Source organism: Cadophora gregata (genome assembly GCF_030347475.1).
Source record: "Cadophora gregata isolate MNR1 chromosome Unknown scaffold_16, whole genome shotgun sequence".
Classification (NCBI taxonomy): Eukaryota; Fungi; Ascomycota; class Leotiomycetes; order Helotiales; family Ploettnerulaceae; genus Cadophora; species Cadophora gregata.
In genome coordinates this window covers 1,259,141-1,281,107 of record NW_026695939.1, presented here as the reverse complement: position 1 = coordinate 1,281,107, position 21,967 = coordinate 1,259,141, and the positions used below count along the sequence as shown (strand labels likewise).

Genomic DNA, 21,967 nt, shown 5'->3' with positions numbered 1-21,967 from the left:
CTCGCATTGTAAGCACTGGAAATACCAAGACGATGAAGTCAGATCAGACCAAACTGTGTGGAGAATCGATTTTGATTCTGCCAGGAGTGATCATCAAACACCAATGTTAATTTACCGCTTTGTCGGATCGGATCCATCCATAGCATTCACACATTTGACATGAAAAGGCTGGAACTCCTTCACATCAAGGACCACAACATGGTCTGAGGGAAGAAGCCTCCCGTGCGGCACGGAACATGGCATGAACGTTTCTGCTCGATTCCTGGCTCCCGCTTCGCCTCCATCCACATCTGCGATCACAACATTTGCGGCCGCAATAATAATGGCACAGCACTTTTCTTTCATGAAAACCCTGCCCTTCACGCGTCACTGAAAGGGTCCAGGCCATCCGAGTGTCCAATGAACCGAGAATCGCTTACCAAGATCCGGTGTCCACATCGGATCGCATCTCATCTCATCTCATCTCATCTCATCACCAGCCCGCTCTCTCGAAACACACACCTGCAAGAAGCCTCCCTCGCGCTCACCACAACTCACATCACGAAAGCGGACGGCCGACATAACGTCAGGCCTCATCTCCGTCCGTGCTTCGCTTACTCACAAATATCCCAAGCCACAAGCCCGCAGACTTTGCAATCATCATCAGCCACACCGTACAAACCGCGTCCACGCGTTATTCGCGGTTTCGCGTTTGAGGGCAATTTCGATTAGATATGCTCCTCTTCAAAAGTCCTTGTTGAAATTAGTGGAGCGGGGTAGAGGACGCCTTACCCCTTTCATGTCCGCTTTGTAAGTTGTCGCCTGCTTAATTGCACGAGCACATACCTTTCTTTCTCGGCTCAGCTGGAACTCTTCAGTGCCCCATGCCACTTCAAAACTACATGTCTTACTTCATCCATATTGCATCAAGTTCGAAATTGCCCGTGCGATGCTTTTTGTTGGTTTTGGCAGAAAGGATTGGGGGAGCAGAGGCTGAGTATTCGGGTTCTCCGGGTCTTCGGGTCCTTTCTGGACATCCTGCTGAATCCGATGCTGTACGACGGGCCGATTGATTTCCCGGTCTTCAATGATCTCAACATCTGCCTCTCCTGTTCGATTGTTTCGTTTCATCCCCACTGTCCTTCACGATCAAGATGCATCTTTAAGGAGCATAAACTCACGTTTATTCCAACCTCATTTTTGAACGATAACTCCGCTAGTGCTGGACGAAATCCATTTTATAAGACCAGTTGAGCATGCACTGTTACATTGTCTTCTGGATGTACATGTACCATATGAAATCCACTTCTGGACGAAGGGTAATACATTCTTCCATTATTCGAGATCCACTTCGTTCCCACCCTCATGATCACCCGTTTTCCAGAAAACATACGTAGCCTCGCCAAACTCGGCAGATGATGTGTTTACAACCCAAGCGAGGCAATCTACGGAAAAAGTCTCACATGCGGGGAGGTCTGCGATGTCGCGGGGTTGTATTGCTCATTGGATTTATACCGTTTCAGCAACATGAATAGCTAGGCTGTATCTCCTTTCTCAATTGGCCAGTTGATATCAGGCATTTCTGGCCATCTTCACCTGCCGGCACTTCACTGTGCCTGGCCATTTATTCTCCCACCCATCAATATCATTGCACAAACATACCGCATCATGAAGTCATGAATGGAACTGTATTCTCCCAGAGTAATCTAAAGGCGACCACTATTAGGCTTTGCAATCAGATGGGAGTGGGCTATGTGAGCGGATTTCATAAAAGGTCGCCATCTCCCGAGTTCCGCAATTGAGCGATACTTTCGAAGAACTCGAGTCTATCAAAGCGCAATCGCGGTCCATAATAGCAATTGCTCATCATGGTTTCTTTCGTTAGTGCCATGGCCATTGTGGCCATGTCGTATCTTGCTACTGCTCTTCCTCAACTGGAGAAACGTGCTTGTGCTACCATCAATCCAACTGCGAGGCCGAATATGGCATCGGGTTATACCGCGCTTGTGGTGATGAAAGGACTGAAGACTCCGAGAGAGATGATCTTTGATCAGCTTGGACAGCTGCTTGTCGTGGAACAGGGAGGCGGTGGAGTTAGGTTGATCAAGTTGACTGACAATGGGGGGACTGATGTTTGCGTTGCTTCGTCTAAGACTTTGATTAATGATGCTACTGTAAGTCATACTTGCTCACACTGGTCATGTCATTGGAAAGAGTCCTCGTACATGTCAATGACAGTGCAACCTCACCACTGGCCACTCGAGAACAGATTCGGCTGACGATCATAGCTCAATCATGGTCTCGAGCTTACTGCCGATGGCAAGACTCTCTTCGTCTCATCACAATCAAGCGTCTTTGCCTTCCCTTACGATGCCGCGGCAGGAACAGTCGGAACTAAGAAAGCTGTCATAACCGGCATGGGAATCAGCTTCGCCTATCACACTACTCGAACTCTCCGCATCCCCAAGTCCAAGCCAGACGTACTCCTGGTACAACGAGGCTCATCGGGTAACATCGATTCCCCTACCACCGGCATCGACAGCGGACGATCTCAAACGCGCATATTCAATATCGCCTCCATCCTCGCTACACCAGTCGATTACTCCAAATCTGGGGATGTTCTCGGCTGGGGCCTACGCAACAGCGTAGGTTTGGGCGAGGACCCAACTACTGGCGGCATCTGGTCCGTCGAGAACTCTGCCGATGACATTAAGAAGGGAGGGAAAGATGTGCATTCCAACAACCCGGCTGAGGAGCTCAATTACCACGGTCTCCTCAACGACACAACTGGTGCTCAATACAAGGCCAACTACGGTTACCCTTCTTGCTTCGCAGTTTGTAAGTACCTAAAGGACGCTTTCATTTTCACCTCTCGGCCAATTCCTCAATCTCGTTCAAGTTCTCGTCGCTCCCCTAACCCTTCCAGATCAGATGCTAATCTCTTCTATGTAGGGGAACCTAGCTCGTTCGGTGGCAGTGGCACCAAAGTCGGCACCCAGCTCTCTATCGATGATTCAGTCGGTGCCTCAACGGACGCGGACTGCGCAAAGAAGTATCCTCCTAGATTAGTCTTTCCAGCACACACTGCTCCTCTCGATATCAAGTTCAAGAAAGATGGAAGTGCCGCTTATATCACTTTCCATGGCAGCTGGTTAGTCTCCTCTCGGTCCTCCTTGTTGCTCATTCTCCATCTTACCATCAATCTCGTCCACCACCCTTCCATTGTCTGTCTTTATTTTGGCCGGACAAACTGACACTCGCTTCCCAAAGGGATCGCCAACCACCGGACGGATACCGCCTCTCCCGTATCGCATTCAAAGACGGCCAACCCGTCGAGCCATCTACCAGCACCACAGCCGCCGTCAATATCATGCAGAATGGTAATCTGGGCGGTTGTCCCAACAGCTGTTTCTGTCCTACCGGCATGGTGTGGGATAGCAAGGATCGTCTGTTCATGACGAGTGATACGACTGGTGAGATCTTCATTATTGGGGGTGCGTAAGTTAGATAGGTTGGTGATTTGCTGGGTGAAGAGATAGAGTAGGAAAGGTGGGGAAGGGAATTAGAGATTTGAAGTTGTAGGAGATGTTTGTAACGAGGGAAGAGGTGTATATACGATGAATTCGAAAGCTTTCTGGGAAATCCTGTTACATTAGGCGGCCTGTCGTGGACCTAGACGTATTTTTTCTTCTTTTTGAGCTGCTTCACTCTCCCAAGCTCGTTCTCGGTATCATACCATGTCGTTGGTAAGAAGACCACACACTATTTCAGTTTCCACGGCACCCAACGCTCTAAGATATGCCAGTCTCGCATATTCGTATTCGCAAGTAAGGTATTCGCGGATTTCCTCATGTCGACTTCCCATGAACGTCGTCGGTGAGATTCTACTGTCTACCCCGCATCTGCACTTTCCCCACGCAAAAGAGCCACCCCGCATTTCCGCCCTTCCATCACATCACCTCATATCAAAGTTCAAAAATAAGCTCCACCAACCCCTCCTCTCCTCAAAGTTCCTCAAGCCTCCGAAACCTTGGAATCCATCACCCCGTGTCAAATTTCCTCATCCCAGCATCTACTACCGGCGGCAAATCCTCGGCCTGCAACTTATCCCATCAAGTTCGTTGATAAGCTCCAGCCATCCCATGTTCGGCAAGTCCAACCCCAGATCTACAAAGCGTTCTCCGCGTTCGTGCTTTCGTTAGATTTGCTGTCAAGTTTTGCAACCCACTTTCGGGCGTTGGAAACGGGCCTTTTCTTCGGCCGGTTGCTTGCTAAGTGGTGAAAATGACTGGGAAAGTTCAATTGCGGTCCGGAGATCGCAAGCTTTGGGATGAATGAGGTGGATCGCGGGGGAGGAAGGGGGATGGGATGGAAGGTGGAGAAAAGCGGAGAAGAAGTGGGCGTGCAATAATGGGATTTAAGGTAAGTGGAGAGGGAACTTGGATTATGAGTGAGCTACAGAAGTGGTTCCTGGGGACGGGAAAGGCTTCGTTGGTAGGAGGTAAGTACGTATAAGGTGAATAGCCACGTGCGTCATTGGACTTGAATTTTTTGCCTTCTCTTCCATTCTTTTGCGTATGAATATAAAAGTACTTCTTTCCTTCCTTTTCATCACCTCACAAATCCCTCCCCTCTCCCCTCCCCTCCCTGACCGATCTAACTCCATACACGAACCATGTCTCCCCTCACCACCGTCCTCCTTCCCCTCCTCCTCTCTACAACCCCCGTCATAGCCCAACAAGTCTACATCTCTACGTCCGGACCCTCACCCCGTTCATCATGCACATCATGTGGCACTACAGCGAGTCCAACATATAGATTCACGGAGTTCTCGTTTACGCAGACGGAGACGTATCGGACTGCTACGAGTAGGCCGAGTCCGACCGCGAGGGCGACGTATGCGGAGGGTTATGAGAAGTTGAGTGGGTTGGTGCCGGGGTTGAGTACGACGACTGTAAGTTATTCCCTTTTACTCGTGAGTTTCATAGGGGAAGGTAATGGATGAAGAGTGTTTGTTGGATCACGTTTTTTTGCTGTAAAATATCTGGAACGGAATTCATCAGTTAGCTCCGCGAGCCAATTTCTTCATCTGTTCCCAGTTTGTCGTTTTAGCTTCTAGCGAGAACCTCGAGAGTATTGTCGCTTGGGTATTTCCGAAATGTACTGATCTTATCATCTAGTGGGGAAGCTGGAATCCAAATGCAACTGCTCAAGCAACTGACACAGCAAATCCATACGGGAACGCAGCATGGACTCAACTCTGGGTCGCCGCAAACATCACCAATTTCACCGGAACAGGCCTCTACAGCACCACTGTCAGCCCGACACCCCTTCCAACAAGTGAACTCATTCTGCCTCCAGCGGACTACTTTGGCCCAACAGACTGCTACGACTTTCCACCAGACTTCATCTTTGGCGCAGCAGGCTCAGCGGCCCAGATTGAAGGAGCTGTATTCGAAGCAGGCAAGTCCCCAAGCTTGATGGAAGTCCTTGCTGGTGAAGGCGACAATCGATCGAATGACCATGTCACGAATGAGAATTATTACTTGTACAAACAGGACATTGAGAGATTAGCTTCTATGGGAATTGAGTATTACAGCTTCTCCATTGCCTGGACGCGGATCCTGCCTTTTGCTCTTCCAGGAACACCGGTCAATGAAGAGGGTATACAGCATTATAGCGACCTGATCGATTTTGTGCTGGAGAAAGGTATGATTCCGACGGTCACGATGTTCCATTTCGACACTCCCTTTCAGTTCTTTGGGGAGGGAAATACTCCGAAGGATGATCCGGCGATTGGATATGTGAATGGAGGGTATCAGAACGAGACGTTTGAGGATGCATTTGTCAATTACGGCAAGATCCTCTTAACGCATTACAGTGATAGGGTTCCTATATGGTTTACGTGAGTCCCCTGTTCGTCTCGCTTTGCCTACAACTAGCTAACATGACCAGATTCAACGAGCCACTTCTCTACTGTGACAACGGAGCAAGCGTTGACCACGTCATAAAAGCACACGCACGTCTTTACCACTTCTATCATGAATCTATCAAAGGAACCGGAAAGATGGGCATCAAATTTAACGACAACTTCGGCGTGCCTAAAAATCCTCAGAACGCCTCAGATGTCAATGCTACTAATCACTTCAACGACTTTCAATTGGCCACCTTCGCCAACCCCATCTTCCTCGGCATAGACTACCCAGAAGCCTACAAGATCACCATCCCAGATTTTGTCCCCCTCAGTGCAGACGACCTCGCCTACATTGGCAATACATCTGACTTCCTCGGCATCGATCCCTACACCGCAACGGTCGTCTCTCCCCCACCAGGCGGCGTTGAGGCGTGCGCAGCCAACTCCTCTTCCTCCTATTACCCCTACTGCGTTGTCCAAGAAACCGCCAACATATTCGGCTGGAATATAGGCTACCGGTCACAATCCTACGTTTACATCACGCCCACCTACTTACGCACCTACCTCTTCTACCTATACAACACCTTCCGCTCTCCCGTCCTAATCTCCGAATTCGGGTTCCCTGTCTTCGCGGAAGCGGAAAAGGCAGTTGAAGATCAATTGTTCGATTCTCCGCGCTCGCAGTACTATCTTTCGTTTATGAGCGAGGTATTGAAGAGTATTTGGGAGGACGGCGTGAATGTGATGGGTGCGTTGGCGTGGAGCTTTGCGGATAATTGGGAGTTTGGGGATTATGGGGCTCAGTTTGGGATGCAGTATGTTAATAGGACGAGTCAGGAGAGGAGGTTTAAGAAGAGCCTTTTTGATTTGGTGGATTTTGTTGAGTCGAGGAGGGGGAGTTAGGTTGAGCTGACCTTTTCGTCTATAATTCGTGCTAGTAAAGTTGAATAACAATCTGGCAAAATGCCTAATGTGTACAGGGAAATACCACACAGCTTCTGAACTTCTCATTTTATCGCCTGAGTATGTTTCAAGAGAATAGAGTACGCTGCATTGCAGGGTAGACGTCAAAGGCTCAGTATTAGATTTATCTGTCCCAGCTCATATTTCTCACAAAAATAATACCTTAAACAATAATTATCTGCTCCATCGGTACTAGAACCTTCTCCTGGAGCGCCTCATTAATCTCAATCTCAGGAATGAGAGCCGGTCCCACCAGTTTATACTTGGAGTTCTCACAACCACGAAGCACCACAGGGTGCTCAACCCCAGGCAAAACCACAATCTTGTCGCCAATCTGTACAGCAGACTTGCATCCCTGCCCATTCGGCCCAAATACTCCGAGTCCATAATAACCTTAGAAGTGACAAAAATATTCCGTCCTTCTCCTGTGAGTTTCCCGTCTTGGTCATGTCGCAGTATCTTATCTATCACGGAACCATCAAGATGCTCATGACCCAAAGCCGCCTGCTGTCTCAAAACAGAAACATCAAGTCCTCTGTAAGAGTCATTCTTAACTGTGCTTCTTTCTCGTTCCCAACCCCGGAGCATGATACGAGCTATCCAACCATCGTATTGATCAGGAGGATAAGGCTCCCCATTGAAGTTCCTAGCCGTTCGAAAATATAGGCTCCGAAGCCTATCGACTGTACGTTCGGAAGCGGACTTCGTCGACGAGGTTTGTTCTACCATAACTTCATGGGAAAATTGTATATCTAACACCAATCCCTCGAAGTTCTCGGGCGAAATATTAGGGTACGCGACTGTGACGGTATCGAATATCATACCCTGGGTAAGAATTTCGTCTCCTTGGATTTGATATGTCGGCTTGGACTTAACGTAGAGGAAGTTCTGGAGACGATTTTTCATGCCGTTGTGAAGGAAATGGTCTTCAGTTCGCCGGTACTCCAACATCCATACCCAAGAAGGAAGCTCTGACTCTTGCGTACTGGCCTCGAAACTTGGAGGCACGGCGGGTATCCATAGGAGGTAGTTTAATCCTTTACCACCATCCATCATAGCTTCCGTTGCTATTCTGGAAATCTCCCCTGGGGTGTTGTGATACCCCACATTGGCGAACATCGAGCGGGTATCCTCGTCAAATAGCCCCAAAACTCCCAACACGCGATCTCTCTGGTCCGTAACAAGGACATGTAATGACGCCACCAGCACAGCTTCAAAATTTTTCTTTGGTAATGGAATGTCCTTCTGCAGAGTTAGTCTCAACACTATATTCACGAGCCCCGCAACTCTTTTGTGTTTCTCTCCACTCTTGAAAGCATGATTCCAAAAGCCAATACAGTGCCATATTATCAACGCTATGTTGGAGAATATATCCCAAGACATCTCTATGCCACCACATAGGAGAGAGATCCGGTCTCGCGGTGCGAGACATGTTTCTTGGAGAGTCCAGAGACGAGAAAATACAGTTCTTGAAGCGAAGATATCCATGATATCGCCCCAGGCCGGATGTTGTGGGAGGTCCTTAAGGAGCAAGTCAGAGCCCACGATCATAGACTCATATCTATCTTTGTTATCGTCGTTTACCAAGTCATCGAACTTATCGGCCTGCTCGCTCAATGGTATCATCAAGTTCCATGCGGCTGATGTCCCGGCACGTTCTTCGCCAAGCCAGACTATGACCCAAGATGCATTCTTGAAGATGGAGCTCATGAGAGGGACTTGCTCAGATCGCTCATCCAAATCCTCTTGGTTGATTGAAATTGCATCGACCCAAAATAGCGTCCGCTCTGTGATGTTTAGCTTCCCTGTTTCGAGATTCTCGCCAGCCACATGTAAGGTACGGAGTCTTTTGAGGGCTGTGACAAGATTCTTCGTGACTTTGAGGAGGGCCCCATCACAGATTATTTCGAAGTCTCGAGTTGGCGAGCCCCATTCGTAGCTCAGTGCGATGCATTGTGGCATGTGCGAGAGGGGCTTATGGATGAGGCGAACTTGAATGGGATCTGAGGTAGCACCGGGACTAAGCTCGAGCATCCTGATCTCATCGGGAGCCACGATGGGTTGATAATGGAAATTTTCCATCGCTGCATTCTTGATTATAACTGACCGTGCTGATGTTTTCAAGCTGGAATATAAATTGCCTATCATGATGAAACTCTTTCTTGTAAGCTAAGTGGAATAAGTCTAGAACGAGTAAGTCTTATTACATAAGCAAAATCGCGTTAAGGATATACCTAGAAAGAAACCTCGGAAGAGACCTCGAAAGAGACCTTTCATCTAGCGCCTCATGTACCGGCATTCAGGATTTGAAGATTCAGATTTGAAAAATCAAGGTATCGGTGTCCAAACAAAATCAAGTTCTGTGTTGCGGAACTTCCATATTGGGACAAAATGTTGCACGTCGCGATTTTCCCATTAGCTGCAGCTCTATGCAGTAATGTAGCCTGATGAACGCCAACTCCGGCTCCGACTTCCAACAATGAACGCTACACTTTGAACAGCCTTGCGATAAATCCCAGAAATATCGTTTGGAAAATCATCTTGTTCTCTAGGAAACCTCTAACTCTGGCACTTCTTCATGAAATGTCACATTGGCTCGGCCTTTTGCCGTTGTTGACTTTCAGGAATTCGCTTATGGAGCGACATCCGTAATTCCAAGCCAAGACATGGAATTCGAGACATTATTTTCGAATCTTAGCGACAGCTTTAGGAACAGTCATTCTATCTGGAAAACTATACAATGGGCCTTCCAGATTACATTTGAGCAAGTTCTGCAATCTCTCGGTTTTCTGGTGATCGTCTCCAAGCAATTGGGGATACTTCTAAACTTGTGCTCGAGGGAAATAAGGCCCATCGACACTATCCCATACTTTCGATACTGCAATCCCAGGCTCCTTACCTAATCCTTTCAGTTTCGCCAGTTCGAAGAGCTGTAAAGCTGTTCCGGTGAGATGGAGCGGGTATTTGAGCTTATGAGCTTCTTCTACCGCCTCAGTCTACGTCTTTGTCAGTTGAGGTTTCTCATTGACGTAATCGCTGAAGAGTCGAAGAATTTCAACATACCAACTCAGCAATAACGTCATCCACGCTACTCCCCTCTTTCCAGACGCCACTTAATAACTGCGTTGCGCCCTCCACAAACATCGCACTACTCCCAGCAGCCGTGGAGATGATCTCAAACAGCTTCTTCGCCTCCAGTCCAACCTTCACACCTAAAGACATCGCTTCTGCTGCAGCGGCAAGGTGCACACCTGCCATGATCTTCTCCACGAGAAGAATCTTGGAGTCATCAGCTGCGAAGGTTGCGGGCGAGGAGGCGAGTTTAAGTATAGCGGATGGGGATTGTGGGAGGTAAACTCCAACGAGAGCGGCATCGTCGATAAGTCCTAGACCGGCGCTGACACCTGCTGCGAGGACCTGCTCGGTTGTTGAAGAGAGGAAGAGTGGGAAGTTGGCTGAGCGACCACCAGAAGTCACAATACCCTGTTTACAGAAACAGCTGATATATCTAGTATCCAAGCAGAGCTCGGAATGAAAGAGCGAGAGCCCATTTGAAGGATGACTATTACTCACAATATCTTTCACGATAATATTCAGCGCTGAGTACACCGTTTTATCCTGAACAAGCATATGCGGCGTCCGGTTCTCAAACATCCAACTACTGCCCCTGCCTTTCCTCAGGATTTCAAACGCTTGCTTAGTGTTGAGTCCCAATGCAGCCGCAAATCCCATGGCTTCGCTCGTCATCGTGATATGAATACCCGCCAACACCTGATGCACCATCTTCACATTCGTGCCTGCTCCCAAGCCTCCAGGGATGATATACAGATTCTCTCCCGCCATAGCATCCAGCACCGGCTTCGCTGCTGCGATAGCACTTTCGGGCCCAGCAGCTAGGATGGTCAAAGTCCCGTTCGCAGCACGAATCGTGCCTCCCGAGACTGGTGCATCAACCAGTTCGATATCCTGTCTACCATATTTCTCGTCGAGCAGCTTTCTCACAAGTGGCACGTGTTCTGGTGGTCCAGTCGACGAGAGAATGACGGTTGCTCCCTTTCCTAGACTATGGATTGCGCCGCTGTCATCATCGAACAGCGCGGTGAGAATTTGCGCTGCCGTGGCGACCATGAAGACGACATATTGGGCATCTATAACTGTTCCTTTGGGTGTGGAGGAGGTGTGTCCGCCAGCGGCTGTGAAGCGTTCGAGAGTGGGTGCGTAGACGTCGAAGCCAGTGACGTGGAAGCCTTTCTTGATGAGGTTGGTGGCCATGCCGAAGCCCATGGCTCCGAGGCCAAGAAAAGCTATTTTACCTGACATATTGCTTTGTATTTGATTGCTTCCGGATTGAGTTTGGGGAGCTTTTGTCACAGCAATTGTGAGAGTTGAGAGCTAAATGGTGCTTTGTTGACTTTACCCAGGTGAGTTTAACCGGCTTCCGATGCCGAGAGAGGGGTATCGCGAAAGTGAGATATTGTGGAAGCAGGAAGAAGGAGATAATAAGTAAAGAAGAGAGTAAACCTTCTTGTAGTTGGGATGTTTTCAGTCTATACTCGAAAGATTGCGGGACTACAACCTACCCTTTGACCTGTTGCAGCGTGGTTTCGTGGGGCGTGGGGAATGTGAAGTTTGGGGAAGTGGGGTTCAACATCGTCATGACAGCGGATCGAACCCCGAGCTTTCAGCAAGCGAACGAGTCAAGAGAGCCACTGGGCTGGCTTTCAGGAGCGGATCTGCTCACTTTCAGTTCCCTCAATCATTAGACATGGCTGGATCGGCTACTCGGGCCAGAGAATACCGAAGAAATCGACAACGGGTACGGTGATTGCGGTAACTACTTTTCTCTATTGACACCCAGCAAACCTTCTCGGTCGCTTAATAAAGGGGCAATCACTACAATAAAAAACAATCTACACAACACTCACCTACTCTCCGCTTGCTCTCCTCATATCAATATGCAAGATCTCGCGAACATCTGCAAGTCATCTCCTGGATATTCTGACCACTATGTGCTTTTCTGCTCCACCTGAAATGAGAAAGATAAGCTTGCTCATCAGTGTATATCCGTGAATAGGGAAGCCTCCATGTCGTTCACACACGCTTCTCTGTCAAAACAAGTGGACACTCTCGCTTCCATGCTATGCCATCCCAAAGTGACGACACATTCAGGAGAAACAATACCCAGGCTAAAGCCAACCAACCTCTGCGTATCTCATATTGAAAAATCATCCAGGACCCCATACTCATAACAAAAGGCCCTCAAACAGGATAGTCAATTTTCTCTAGCTTGGTATATTCATTATTATTCATCCATCCTTTCATTTAACCATTCATCCGCCCATCCATGCACGCTCAACAAGAAGAGAGAAGAAAGTAATCCGCATATACCCCTTCTCGGAAATGGCCAAATCAAAGGGATATCTAAGCTCTAACCCCGTCCGCCCGCCTCAGGAGATGTAGAGAAGAGAAAGAGAAACAACAGGAGACAGGGTGGTATCAGATCGGCAGAATTTCAATATCCTACAAATCCTCCCTCCCTCTCTCCTAGCCGTCCGTCTCTCTCCTCTCGATTCAAAAGAAGCATCCAGAGGAAAAAGGGCCGTAGAAGAGAACATGGAAAGTCGTACAATCATACATATTTTACATGTGTTGATGGAATTCAACTTATGTGAATGAATCAGCGGCTTAGTCCAACCAAAACTCTGGATTTTAATATTGGTGGGCTTGTCCCACCTGCCCATCTCATTAAGTCCCCCTTTGACTTGCTTTCAATCGATTTGTTTCCCAACCCAGACCCGGCCGGCCGGCCCGCCCGCCTTGCCTTCCTGCCAGCAAACACGCGCACGCTATGCTCAAAAATGCCCAAATTACAAAAAGTTAATGAAGGATGAAGGAAAAGGGGAATCTCATCCCAAACGAAACGCCGAGAAATGCATGCATGTGCCGCGCTGCTGGACGCGCTCAAATGTCAAAGAAGAAGAAACAACTGTAGGTGTAGTTGTAGCTGAAGTGATGAAGGCATAAATTATTTAGGTCGTAGTGGTTGAAGTTGTAGTCGTGCCTGTTTCAGCAGGTGTGACGGGATCCAGGAGATCACCCATGAGGGCGCTAAGGGCTTTGAAGTCGACTGGCTTGGTGATGTAGTTACTGAAACCTGCTTCGATGCATTTATCGAGGACGTCGGCCATGACATTTGCGGAGAGTGCGATGATGGGCATGCGAGAGTACTTTTCGTGCTTCTCCCATCTGCGGATCTCGCGACAGGCTTGGTAGCCGTCTTTGTTTGGCATGTGAAGATCGCACTGTGGATGATGTTAGACGGGCTTGATGAATGGGTGGTTGGACTCCATGTACGTACCAAAATTAGGGAGTAGTAAGAATGGGGCTTCGCGAAGACTTGATCGGTGCACTCGACTCCGTCCAGAGCCAAGTCAACTGCTATCCCGACCTTGCTTAGGTACTTCATGAGCACCTTCTGGTTGGTGGCATTGTCTTCGACCAGCAAAACTCTGTATCCCTTGTTGCCAAGTCGCTTGCCAATGTCGAGGTAATTCTGTCGAGCATTCGCAACCTGCTGCTGAGCACTGAAGCGGTTTCGGTCCGTACTCAGGTCCCTCTCCTTATCAGGGTCGAAGATGACTGCAAAGCGGGATGGCTTGACTGGCTTGTAGATGAATGTAAGCTGGTTGTCCTTGGCCAATTTATCGTAGTCATTTCCGGTGTTTCTGATGACTTCTTGTCGCTGTACTGGGTCGGAGAGGACCACTATGGAAGTGTTAGGAAGAGTAGCAGATGCCACAATTTGATCGATCAAAGTAATGATGTCTTCAGACGAGCCGAGATTCAAAACAATGTGCGTAAAAATGACAGGATTGTCTCCACCAATCATAGCACGTGCTTCGTCAACACTTGCCAAGCCCGTAATCTTGTGAGGTACGTCCTTTGAAAGAGTCATCTCAATGTGCTGCGTTGTAGCTTCTCTACTATGTGTTTGAGGACAAATAAGTAAGATTGAGTACATCGGTGGTCGGAAGTGCTTGATATCAGACATGGAACTGCCCTGTGCAGCAAGTAGTGTGGCTGGGGTGGGCGTAGCACCTTGTGACTCAGATGGTGTAGATAGCGAGTCTGATAGTGTTCTTTCTGGTAGTTCCAACTTCATGCTCGAAGGATCGGGCGCAATTGATCGAGCTGCCTCACCGAAATGAGCCAGTGATTGATTAGTGGACGAGCTCGATGACCGCTGTGTTGTGGGTGATCTAGTCGAGTTGAGTGAGGGATTCGAACTCCCGGACGATGGTACTGGATCTGTCCCAGTTCCAGATGACTCGGTACGCGGGCTTTGGCCCTCCTCTGCTGGGGACTGAATCAATCTGCTGGCTAAGATGGGATTCCCACCTGCCTGCCTGATAGCGCGAGCTGTTGTCTCGTACGAGATCTGGGACTTCAAGGACGCCCTAGCCGATGGGGTTGATGGAACTGTACTGAGAGCAGGTGTTGTTGACGGATCTGGATGATCGTCCTCTGTGGGCAACTGAAACTTCGCTGTGAATGTGAAGGTAGAACCTTTTCCTGGGACCGCTGTGCCCTCCATCTGACCACCATGAAGCTCTACCAACTGCCTAGAAATAACAAGGCCAAGTCCGGTACCACCTTGAGTCCGCGTGCTACTCGCATCAATCTGACTGAACGGTTTGAATATGAGCTCTGCTTCCTCTTGTGTAAAACCACGGCCGGTATCAATGATGGAGAATTCAAGCATGACCTCATTTTCCTCCAGTTCTTCTGCATCCTTTATGACTCTGCATCGGCTGAAGACTTCGCCAACACTTGTGAACTTGATTGCGTTGCCAATGACATTTAGAAGGACTTGACGGATGCGGAATCGGTCGCCTTTGACCATTTCCGGAACATCGACATCAACGACGTAATTGACTTCGAGGTGTTTCGTAATGGCGATTGTCGAGATCATCTCATTGACTTCCTCTACCAGAGAGCGAGTATGAAACCAGTCGTGAGAAAGCTTCATCATGCCCGCGTCAGCTTTCGCAAGATCCAAGATATCATTAATAATATTCAAGAGGCCTTCAGCACTAGATGCGATCGTGTTGCAGTAATCGATCTGCTCGTCGTTGAGAGGGGTGTCTTGCAGGAAACTAATCATGCCAGAGATGCCAATAAGTGGTGTGCGAATCTCATGAGACATGTTGCTCAGGAACTTGCCCTTTGAGTCCATAGCTTCCTTGAGCTTCATCTCAAGCAGCTTGTGATCATTGATATCTGCGCAGGCACCAAACCAAGATCCATCTCCACTGCCGAGGTTGATATTGTCAACTTCAACACAACGAACGAGATGCCAGCGGTACTCTCCAGACTTGGATCTGAGACGAACTTCCGTGCTATAAGAAGTTCGGCCATTGCCATCAATTTCGACTTTGATTACGCCAGCCTTCATGAGCTCGGAAAAGTCAGCGCTGGGCAACTCGTAGGTCGATCCACTGCTGGAGCTATTGGTTCTGGAAAGGGCTTGGTAAACCCCCTTGATAGTCCGCTCTGTTGGTGCCGAGGATACGTTAGAGTGGATGGAGCTCTTCCCTCCTGAGGATGATTGAGACGGGTTTCGGCTGGGCTCTGCTCGAGATTTTGAAGCGGATTCGTCTGGTGTCGGAGGACGAATTATTGGAACATGGCATCTTGCCAGGTCCTCGGGATGAACATAGTCCATGAATCCAAGACCGAGGGAATGGTCAAATTCTTGCCCAGTGTAAGAAAGCCATTGCTGGTTTGCGAAGGTCACTCCTTGATCTTCGGTTGCTGAGAAGATGATTTGTGGAATGAGATTTGCCAGCTGACGATGCTTGGCTTCCGACGCCTCGATTTCTTCTTGCCTAGCGGCTTTGACTTCCGCAATATGCTGGTCATGAATGTCCATGTGAGTGCCATACCACTGGACGATGACTCCACGACTGTCTCGGAGACCCACAGCTCTGGTGTAGAACCAACGATAAGTTCCATCGAATCTTCTGAGGCGAACCTGCATAGAAAATTGCTCTCCGGTACGAATCGCATGACTCCAAGCCTTTAAATACTCATCTCTCTCCTCTGAGTGAATACTAGCCCACGGATCTTCGTGCAAATCTTTCACACTTTGGCCTCTGTAAGTCAGATATCGACTGTTGACCCAGACCATCTCACCGGTAGGTGGCAAAGCAATGAATATATGGAGAGGTAATGAGTCCAGCATAATGCCCTTCACGCGATCTGATGGTGGCGGCATGTAGTCTGGCGGAATCGATATAGAGCCCGATCGGGATGGTATTTTAACAATTGTAGGACCTTTGCCTGACGGTGTGGGTAGAGACTGGAAAGTGGCACCGAAATCCGCACCGTACGAGTGTAACTGAGTATGTTGTCGTTCTGGCTTTCCTGTACCTTGGTTCGACGCGGTACGCATAGCTAATCTCCGAGGAGAGTGTTGTGAATCTGTACCTTGCCGCGAAGGACTACCCTCTCTATTCTCGGATTCAACCGGCCGAGTTCGAGACTCTTGTCGAGGCGTACTCGTCGTGGAGCTTTCATACTGTGAAGCATGCTTCTCTTTTACATCGTCGTCACCGTGATCAACAGCAGCGGTCTCAGTCTCCCTAGGCTTCTCTTCCGACGTACACGAGTGCTTTTGCGACCTTGCATCTGTAGAAGATGGTGATTCCTTAGAAGTGCGCCGTGCACCAGTGATGCTACTTGCCGAGCCGGTCTCAACTCGCGACACACCTGGTCTTGCTCTACTGCTGAAATAGCTTTCCCCTGCGGTGTAATTGGGACTGCCACCACTTGATCGCTTTTCCATGGAAAGCCCTACACTACTAGGATCCCAACCTGGGGTACCTGAATGAGACCCAGCTGTGCTTCTCGAGACTCCAGAATAGTCACTGGGACTGGTAATGCTACCGCCAGTGGAATGTTGCATTGATATTTCTTCAGCAGGGGAGTATGCTGGATGCGCTGCCCTTAATCTATCATCAGCTCGTCCGCCTGCAACAGCTCCAAACCCGGTTGTCTGCGGACGCTTCCTCGACAAGCCCGCGATCTCAGTTTCAAGGTTTGAGAAGTGTCGACACAGCGAAAATGAGGTTGCCAGATGGGGTGCCAAGTGTTCTAGGGAATGTCGTAGCGTCGAAGGGTAAGGAATTACTGGGCTCAGAATCGAGAGGATTGCAATGGGAGTTTGCCTTCCCTTGGTCTCTTCCCTGGTTTTAGTATAGTCGTCTCCAACATCTTTCAGATGAGAATCCACCGTCTTGCCCTTCGCAGATTTCAATTCCATTGCAGCCGCGTCTAGACGAAATGATTGCACTGGTTTAGACAGCAAAGGATGAATCAAAGGAATATGCAACACCGTCCAAGATCTGTCAAGTCCAATGGTCTCAGGTTGTGGCATATCTGAGTAATCTGGTGCTGTGGCTCGAGGGTTGAATGTTTCTTCATCAATAGGAGCGCTTGAGAAGAACGGATTCTCGGAGGTCTCAACTCTTACTGCGGGAGACGGAGCTGGCGACTGGGACCATGGAGATGGTGGAGCTTGTTCATACTCCTCATATTTCGGCGCCGATTGAGGCTCTTCATCTTCAACGCTGCGTGATCCTGGTAGCTTTCCTTTGTCACTTGAAGTACGCGCACCTCGGCTTGAGCGTCTAGTCCTTCCCCCGAAAAACGATGAGATCCTTGAACCGACATCTGGAGACTTGTTGCTTTTGTTTCGGTCGTTTGGTGATTCTTTGGACTTCATACTAGGGCTGGATGATGACTTGCTACCTCCACTCTTTTCGTCCTTTGTTGCCTCCACATATGGATAATCCCGCGTCAAGGCTATGACCTTTCCTCGTTCGACGACTCGTAAAACGCCTTTGTTATCGATCAACGGCTCCGCTTCGTAATCCAAAGCTTGCAACACCGAGAATATTCGTCCCTTGACTTCCCTGTTGGCGCTTACTCGATTCTCCCATTCTTCGGAAGGCTGCTTCGCATCCTCAAATGCCATATGATCTCTTAGAGATTGGAGACTCAATTCGGCATTTTGCAGTGTTGCTGTCCGAGGTGGCATATCAGGCCGAGCAGAAAGATAGCTTTTAGCTCTGATGAGTGGACTCGGTCGAGAAACAGCAGCTCTGCTGACTTCGGAAGTCGAAGTGGGATCCCGCTTCGTCTCTTCATAGGCAGTGAAAGAATGTCTACTCAAAAGACCTGGTCTCAAAGCTGCGCGCTGGGTTTCTAACGACGCTCCAGCTGGCTCCTCGGTTGGATTTGTATCCTCTGAGTTTGACGTGTCATTAGTGTCAACACTGCTCGGCACCAAGCTGCTCCCACGTGGCAGGTAAGTAAGACTCAACTCATCCTCTTCAATGACATTGAAAGTAGCTTTTTGTCCCCAGGGAACATTCTCAATATCCGTAGTGTCCGCAGGTACAGATAATGTTACTCGATGTGCCTGGTACAAATTTCTCATGATCTGAACAACAGTAGTCCACCAAGGATCAAGGCCAGGTTCGGAGGACAAGAGTAGACTGAGATCATAAAGGTTTGGGGTCTCAAAATTCAGATCTTCCTGCGACTCAGAAGCTCCTTGCGGCTGAAATCTCATTGTTGATGCTGGTGTAACCGAACCCGAAAGAACGCGATCTTGCAGACCAGAATCAAAAGAACCGCCTGCATAGTTTGAAGGATTTACTGTAGGAGACAAAGCCGTGAATGGTCGGTGGCCGCTGAAACTGAGTTGTCCTGGAGTTCGCATGGGAGGAAATGGATACGAAGGAGTTCTCACTGCACCCAGTCCTGGAGTCATCCCACCTCGAATTGTCCTGACTGACTCGGTAGATGCGGTCTCTGGTCCAACAGACATGGGCGTCTCAAAAGCTGCCTCCAGGGATGGTGAAATGGTTTCCTCGTGGATAGGAGATACTCTTGCTCTGCCTGTCGGCGTGAAACTTCCGCTGACCCCCTTTTCTTCTCTGCTACCCAGCTGCTTCGCTAACCTTTCACGGTACTGCGTAAGCTGTAACTGAGCATTCATGGCTGCTCTCAAGCGTTCTACCTCCTCCTGCGACGTGTTTTGTGGTATTTGGAAATTGCCATGTTGACCTTCTAGTTCGCGCTCCTTGTTTGTCCCAGTCACGGCCTCTGATTGTGGTATGTCGCCTCTCGAAGATTGCATGCCCTCGAATTTTTGCGATCTTGGACTATCTAAGCTTCCGAGCGCCTCTCTTTCTGTGTCGCTAGAATCTGGATGTGAAGGTGCCTTTGCACCAGGGGCCAGGCCCGACATTGGATCCTTGGTCTTGGACGAGCTCGAACTTGATTTTACTCCATGCTTTGAAGACTTGGTCGCAGATTTTTCACTGCTCGAACGTCTTGGATTACTTGGGCGGCGAGAGTGCGAAGAGGATGGTTTGTCCAGAGGAGACTTTGGCTTTGAAGGTGGCATGCCGTCACCTCTGGAAACGCCCCTTGCAATCTCGGGGATCTGTTATTGCTCCAGCGCGCCGTGGTATTGTTGTCGCAGACACGATTCGAGGGCAGTGGTCACCTGTACCTGATTCGAGTGTCGAAGCGTGTATTGTGCAGGAACGGAGAGGGAGAGGTTTTGTTACGTCGTGGTGTGGTGTGTTGATCGATCTTTGTCAACGGGGCGAGATTCTGCGTCGGCCTGTTCTTTGGGATGGCTGGCTCGTCAAGCAGCGGGATGACGACACTACTGACCTGTCTTTGGGACAACACAACACCACACCAGCAAGAGCAATCACTCGAGTTACAATAGCATTAAACACAATATCAGACGAGCGGACATCAGTTAAGAAGAATGTTCACAAGTCACCAATACAGACAGTCTCAGGAAAGGGAGATTTACGATGGAGAGAATTCAGTCGCCAAGGGTTGGTAGTTGGTAGCAAGCAAGGCAAGAGAGGATGGGTGAAGATCAAGGGCTTGCCATGCCATGCCATGCCATGCCATGCTATGCTCCTCGCCGTGGACTCGTGGTGGCACAAGTGGGGAGTCAGCCCTGGTGTGCCAGCCCAGGAACACGCTCTTGAGACTAGGTACGAGTAACAGTTACAGATCCAACCCCTGCCCAAGAACGTTTAGGGGCCAGCAAACGAAGGGCAGGGGGGCACCGGGATCTTGCGTACTGTACTGTGGTTGACCATTATTGCACCCCGTTTCTTCCTCTGGTGCCGCTCCCTGGACCAGGAACGGAGTCAAGAATTGAGGCCAGGTACACTTTGGAAATGTTAGTGTTAGTGTTAGTGATAGTCTCAGTGTTCGTGTTAGTATTGGAAATCGGCTTTCTTTTGGGGGCTACGGGTGGTTGCCGTTGAGGCTGTTCGGTTCGTCCGTATGCGCGCGCTGAAAAATCTAACTTACGTCGACAACACGCCACTTGTTCCCCTGTCCTGGTCTCCTTGTCAAAGTCAGGGTTGGGCACGGTCACGGTCACGGTCACGGTCACGGTCACGGTCAAGTCGTTGCTGGCTGGAGTGGACTCAGTACAGTAGTGGAGGAAAGGATCGGATGGTCACTGGTCATTGCTCAAGAAGGCACCTACAGTATGACAGTATGCATGACTTCATCTCTCTTCTCCCGCCGAAGCATCTTGCACAACATCCGTCTTCCGACCACCCAACCACAGCACAACACTGGCAGCGAGGGTTGACTGCCAGGCGAGATCAACGGCACAAAAGTAAGGTGAAGGATAGAAGGGCATGGAATCCCCTTCGTTTCATGCGCGTCCGCCGGCTCGCCTCCCTCTTCCTGTATGCAGTCTTCCAGCGCCATGCGCGAGTCTCAATAACCAAATCACACTGGACTGGCCCAACGATGGGCGCAGTCGTGGAGAGGACTGATAAAATACTGGTTGCTGTTATTGCTGTGGGCTCTGTCCTTGGAACAACCCAGTCCAGAACTAGCATGGTCCAGGACCCCTAAAACGGGGGGAATGATGGCCCAGCCGATAGCTGCAAATCTCAATGCCGGCAACGCATGCAAGGAATCGGTTCAGCCGACAAATTGCTACTTTGCTGCATCAGTAATAAATTAAATGCACCGTGGCCTGCGAGAAGAGAACGCCCTAATTTCTGTGTGCTGCACAGGGAAGACTTCGGTCGCGTCGCGGCACTTGAGAAGTCTTTTCTCCTCCAGAAAAGTCAATCTAAAAGAAGCGTGTACCCCTGAGCAGATGACGCAGGTGGCGTGTTGTACTCCACACAATGACGCTACCATGTGCTCTGGGGTTCGACTTGGCCAATGAGCGATGAGGTGCTGGCAACCTGAATGGGGTGGAAGAGAGCCAAGTCCAAGTCATGAGACCTTCACGTGTTGTACAGACAACACAAGGCAGAGAGCAAACACCCCGGATATGTGGGGGTAAATGCTGTCAAGGGTACATTCAAGCTGAAGTGTTTTGATATGTCTGTCAATACCAGCCACCAGAGTCAAGTACTTGTGGGTTCAGGCCACCGACTGCGACTGATGAATGTAAATGAAGAAGTTGGATGGAATTAATCCAAACAAACGGTAACACCAAAGGATTACAGTTCCAGTAAGTGAGTAGTTCACAGATGAAGTCATCAATACTAGCATGTTCTAGGTACTACCCTCCTGAACCCTTGAACCCCCTTCAGAAACACTCCCAAGATGACCTTAAAGCAAAAGACTCACATAGCTGCCAACCAGAGTAGTGCATTTGGGCTGCAAAAGAAGATACCGGCATTGATTTCTCCTTGGGATCCAAAGAGAGGAAGCAAAATTCTTGGACGGCCCGAATTGAAACTCGTTCGAATATTCCATTAGCCTCCTTGCTCCATGCAATTTTCCGGTGAGAATCTCACCGACACCCAACTGGAGCAACACAACAAGGTCTCACGATCGAGATCTGTCAAGCCCTGTTAGGAAGCTCACGGATCGAAGATCATTCCCCTTCACCTCAAGGCGGCCCATGCGCTTTCACAGAAACCGTCCATGCATCCCACTCGGGGATTTCATTGTTCTGGAGGCTCGGAAAGGGCATGACTTCAACGGTCTGACCCGAACCGCTGTCCCTCTCCATTCAATTGCGGTGCT

The 21,967-nt window shown here is 49.3% G+C and overlaps 5 protein-coding genes across 5 annotated transcripts; 2 read left to right on the top strand and 3 right to left on the bottom strand.

Moving 5' to 3' along the window:
• Nucleotides 1-1,847: 1,847 nt before the first annotated feature.
• Nucleotides 1,848-3,481, top strand: ONS95_005645 (uncharacterized protein; the record flags this gene model as incomplete). Its single annotated transcript, XM_058499065.1, has 4 exons — nt 1,848-2,153; nt 2,268-2,817; nt 2,932-3,130; nt 3,250-3,481. The coding sequence occupies 4 exons, from the start codon at nt 1,848-1,850 to the stop codon at nt 3,479-3,481; spliced, it is 1,287 nt and encodes a 428-aa protein (XP_058351332.1).
• Nucleotides 3,482-4,654: 1,173 nt separating this feature from the next.
• On the top strand, nt 4,655-6,796 carry ONS95_005644 (uncharacterized protein; the record flags this gene model as incomplete). Its single annotated transcript, XM_058499064.1, has 3 exons — nt 4,655-4,933; nt 5,160-5,884; nt 5,935-6,796. The coding sequence occupies 3 exons, from the start codon at nt 4,655-4,657 to the stop codon at nt 6,794-6,796; spliced, it is 1,866 nt and encodes a 621-aa protein (XP_058351331.1).
• Nucleotides 6,797-7,048: 252 nt separating this feature from the next.
• ONS95_005643 (uncharacterized protein) lies at nt 7,049-8,938 on the bottom strand (the record flags this gene model as incomplete). The annotated part of the gene is made up of 2 exons (XM_058499063.1): nt 7,049-8,101; nt 8,321-8,938. 2 exons carry the CDS (start codon nt 8,936-8,938, stop codon nt 7,049-7,051), a joined length of 1,671 nt encoding a protein of 556 aa, XP_058351330.1.
• Nucleotides 8,939-9,140: 202 nt separating this feature from the next.
• On the bottom strand, nt 9,141-11,466 carry ONS95_005642 (uncharacterized protein). The gene is made up of 2 exons (XM_058499062.1): nt 9,920-11,466; nt 9,141-9,852 (listed from the first exon to the last, which is right to left on the bottom strand). Exons 1-2 carry the CDS (start codon nt 11,174-11,176, stop codon nt 9,679-9,681), a joined length of 1,431 nt encoding a protein of 476 aa, XP_058351329.1. The 5' UTR covers nt 11,177-11,466; the 3' UTR covers nt 9,141-9,678.
• Nucleotides 11,467-12,164: 698 nt separating this feature from the next.
• Nucleotides 12,165-20,368, bottom strand: ONS95_005641 (uncharacterized protein). Its single transcript, XM_058499061.1, has one exon. The coding sequence runs from the start codon at nt 19,332-19,334 to the stop codon at nt 12,882-12,884; it is 6,453 nt and encodes a 2,150-aa protein (XP_058351328.1). The 5' UTR covers nt 19,335-20,368; the 3' UTR covers nt 12,165-12,881.
• Between the last annotated feature and the right edge of the window lie 1,599 nt (nt 20,369-21,967).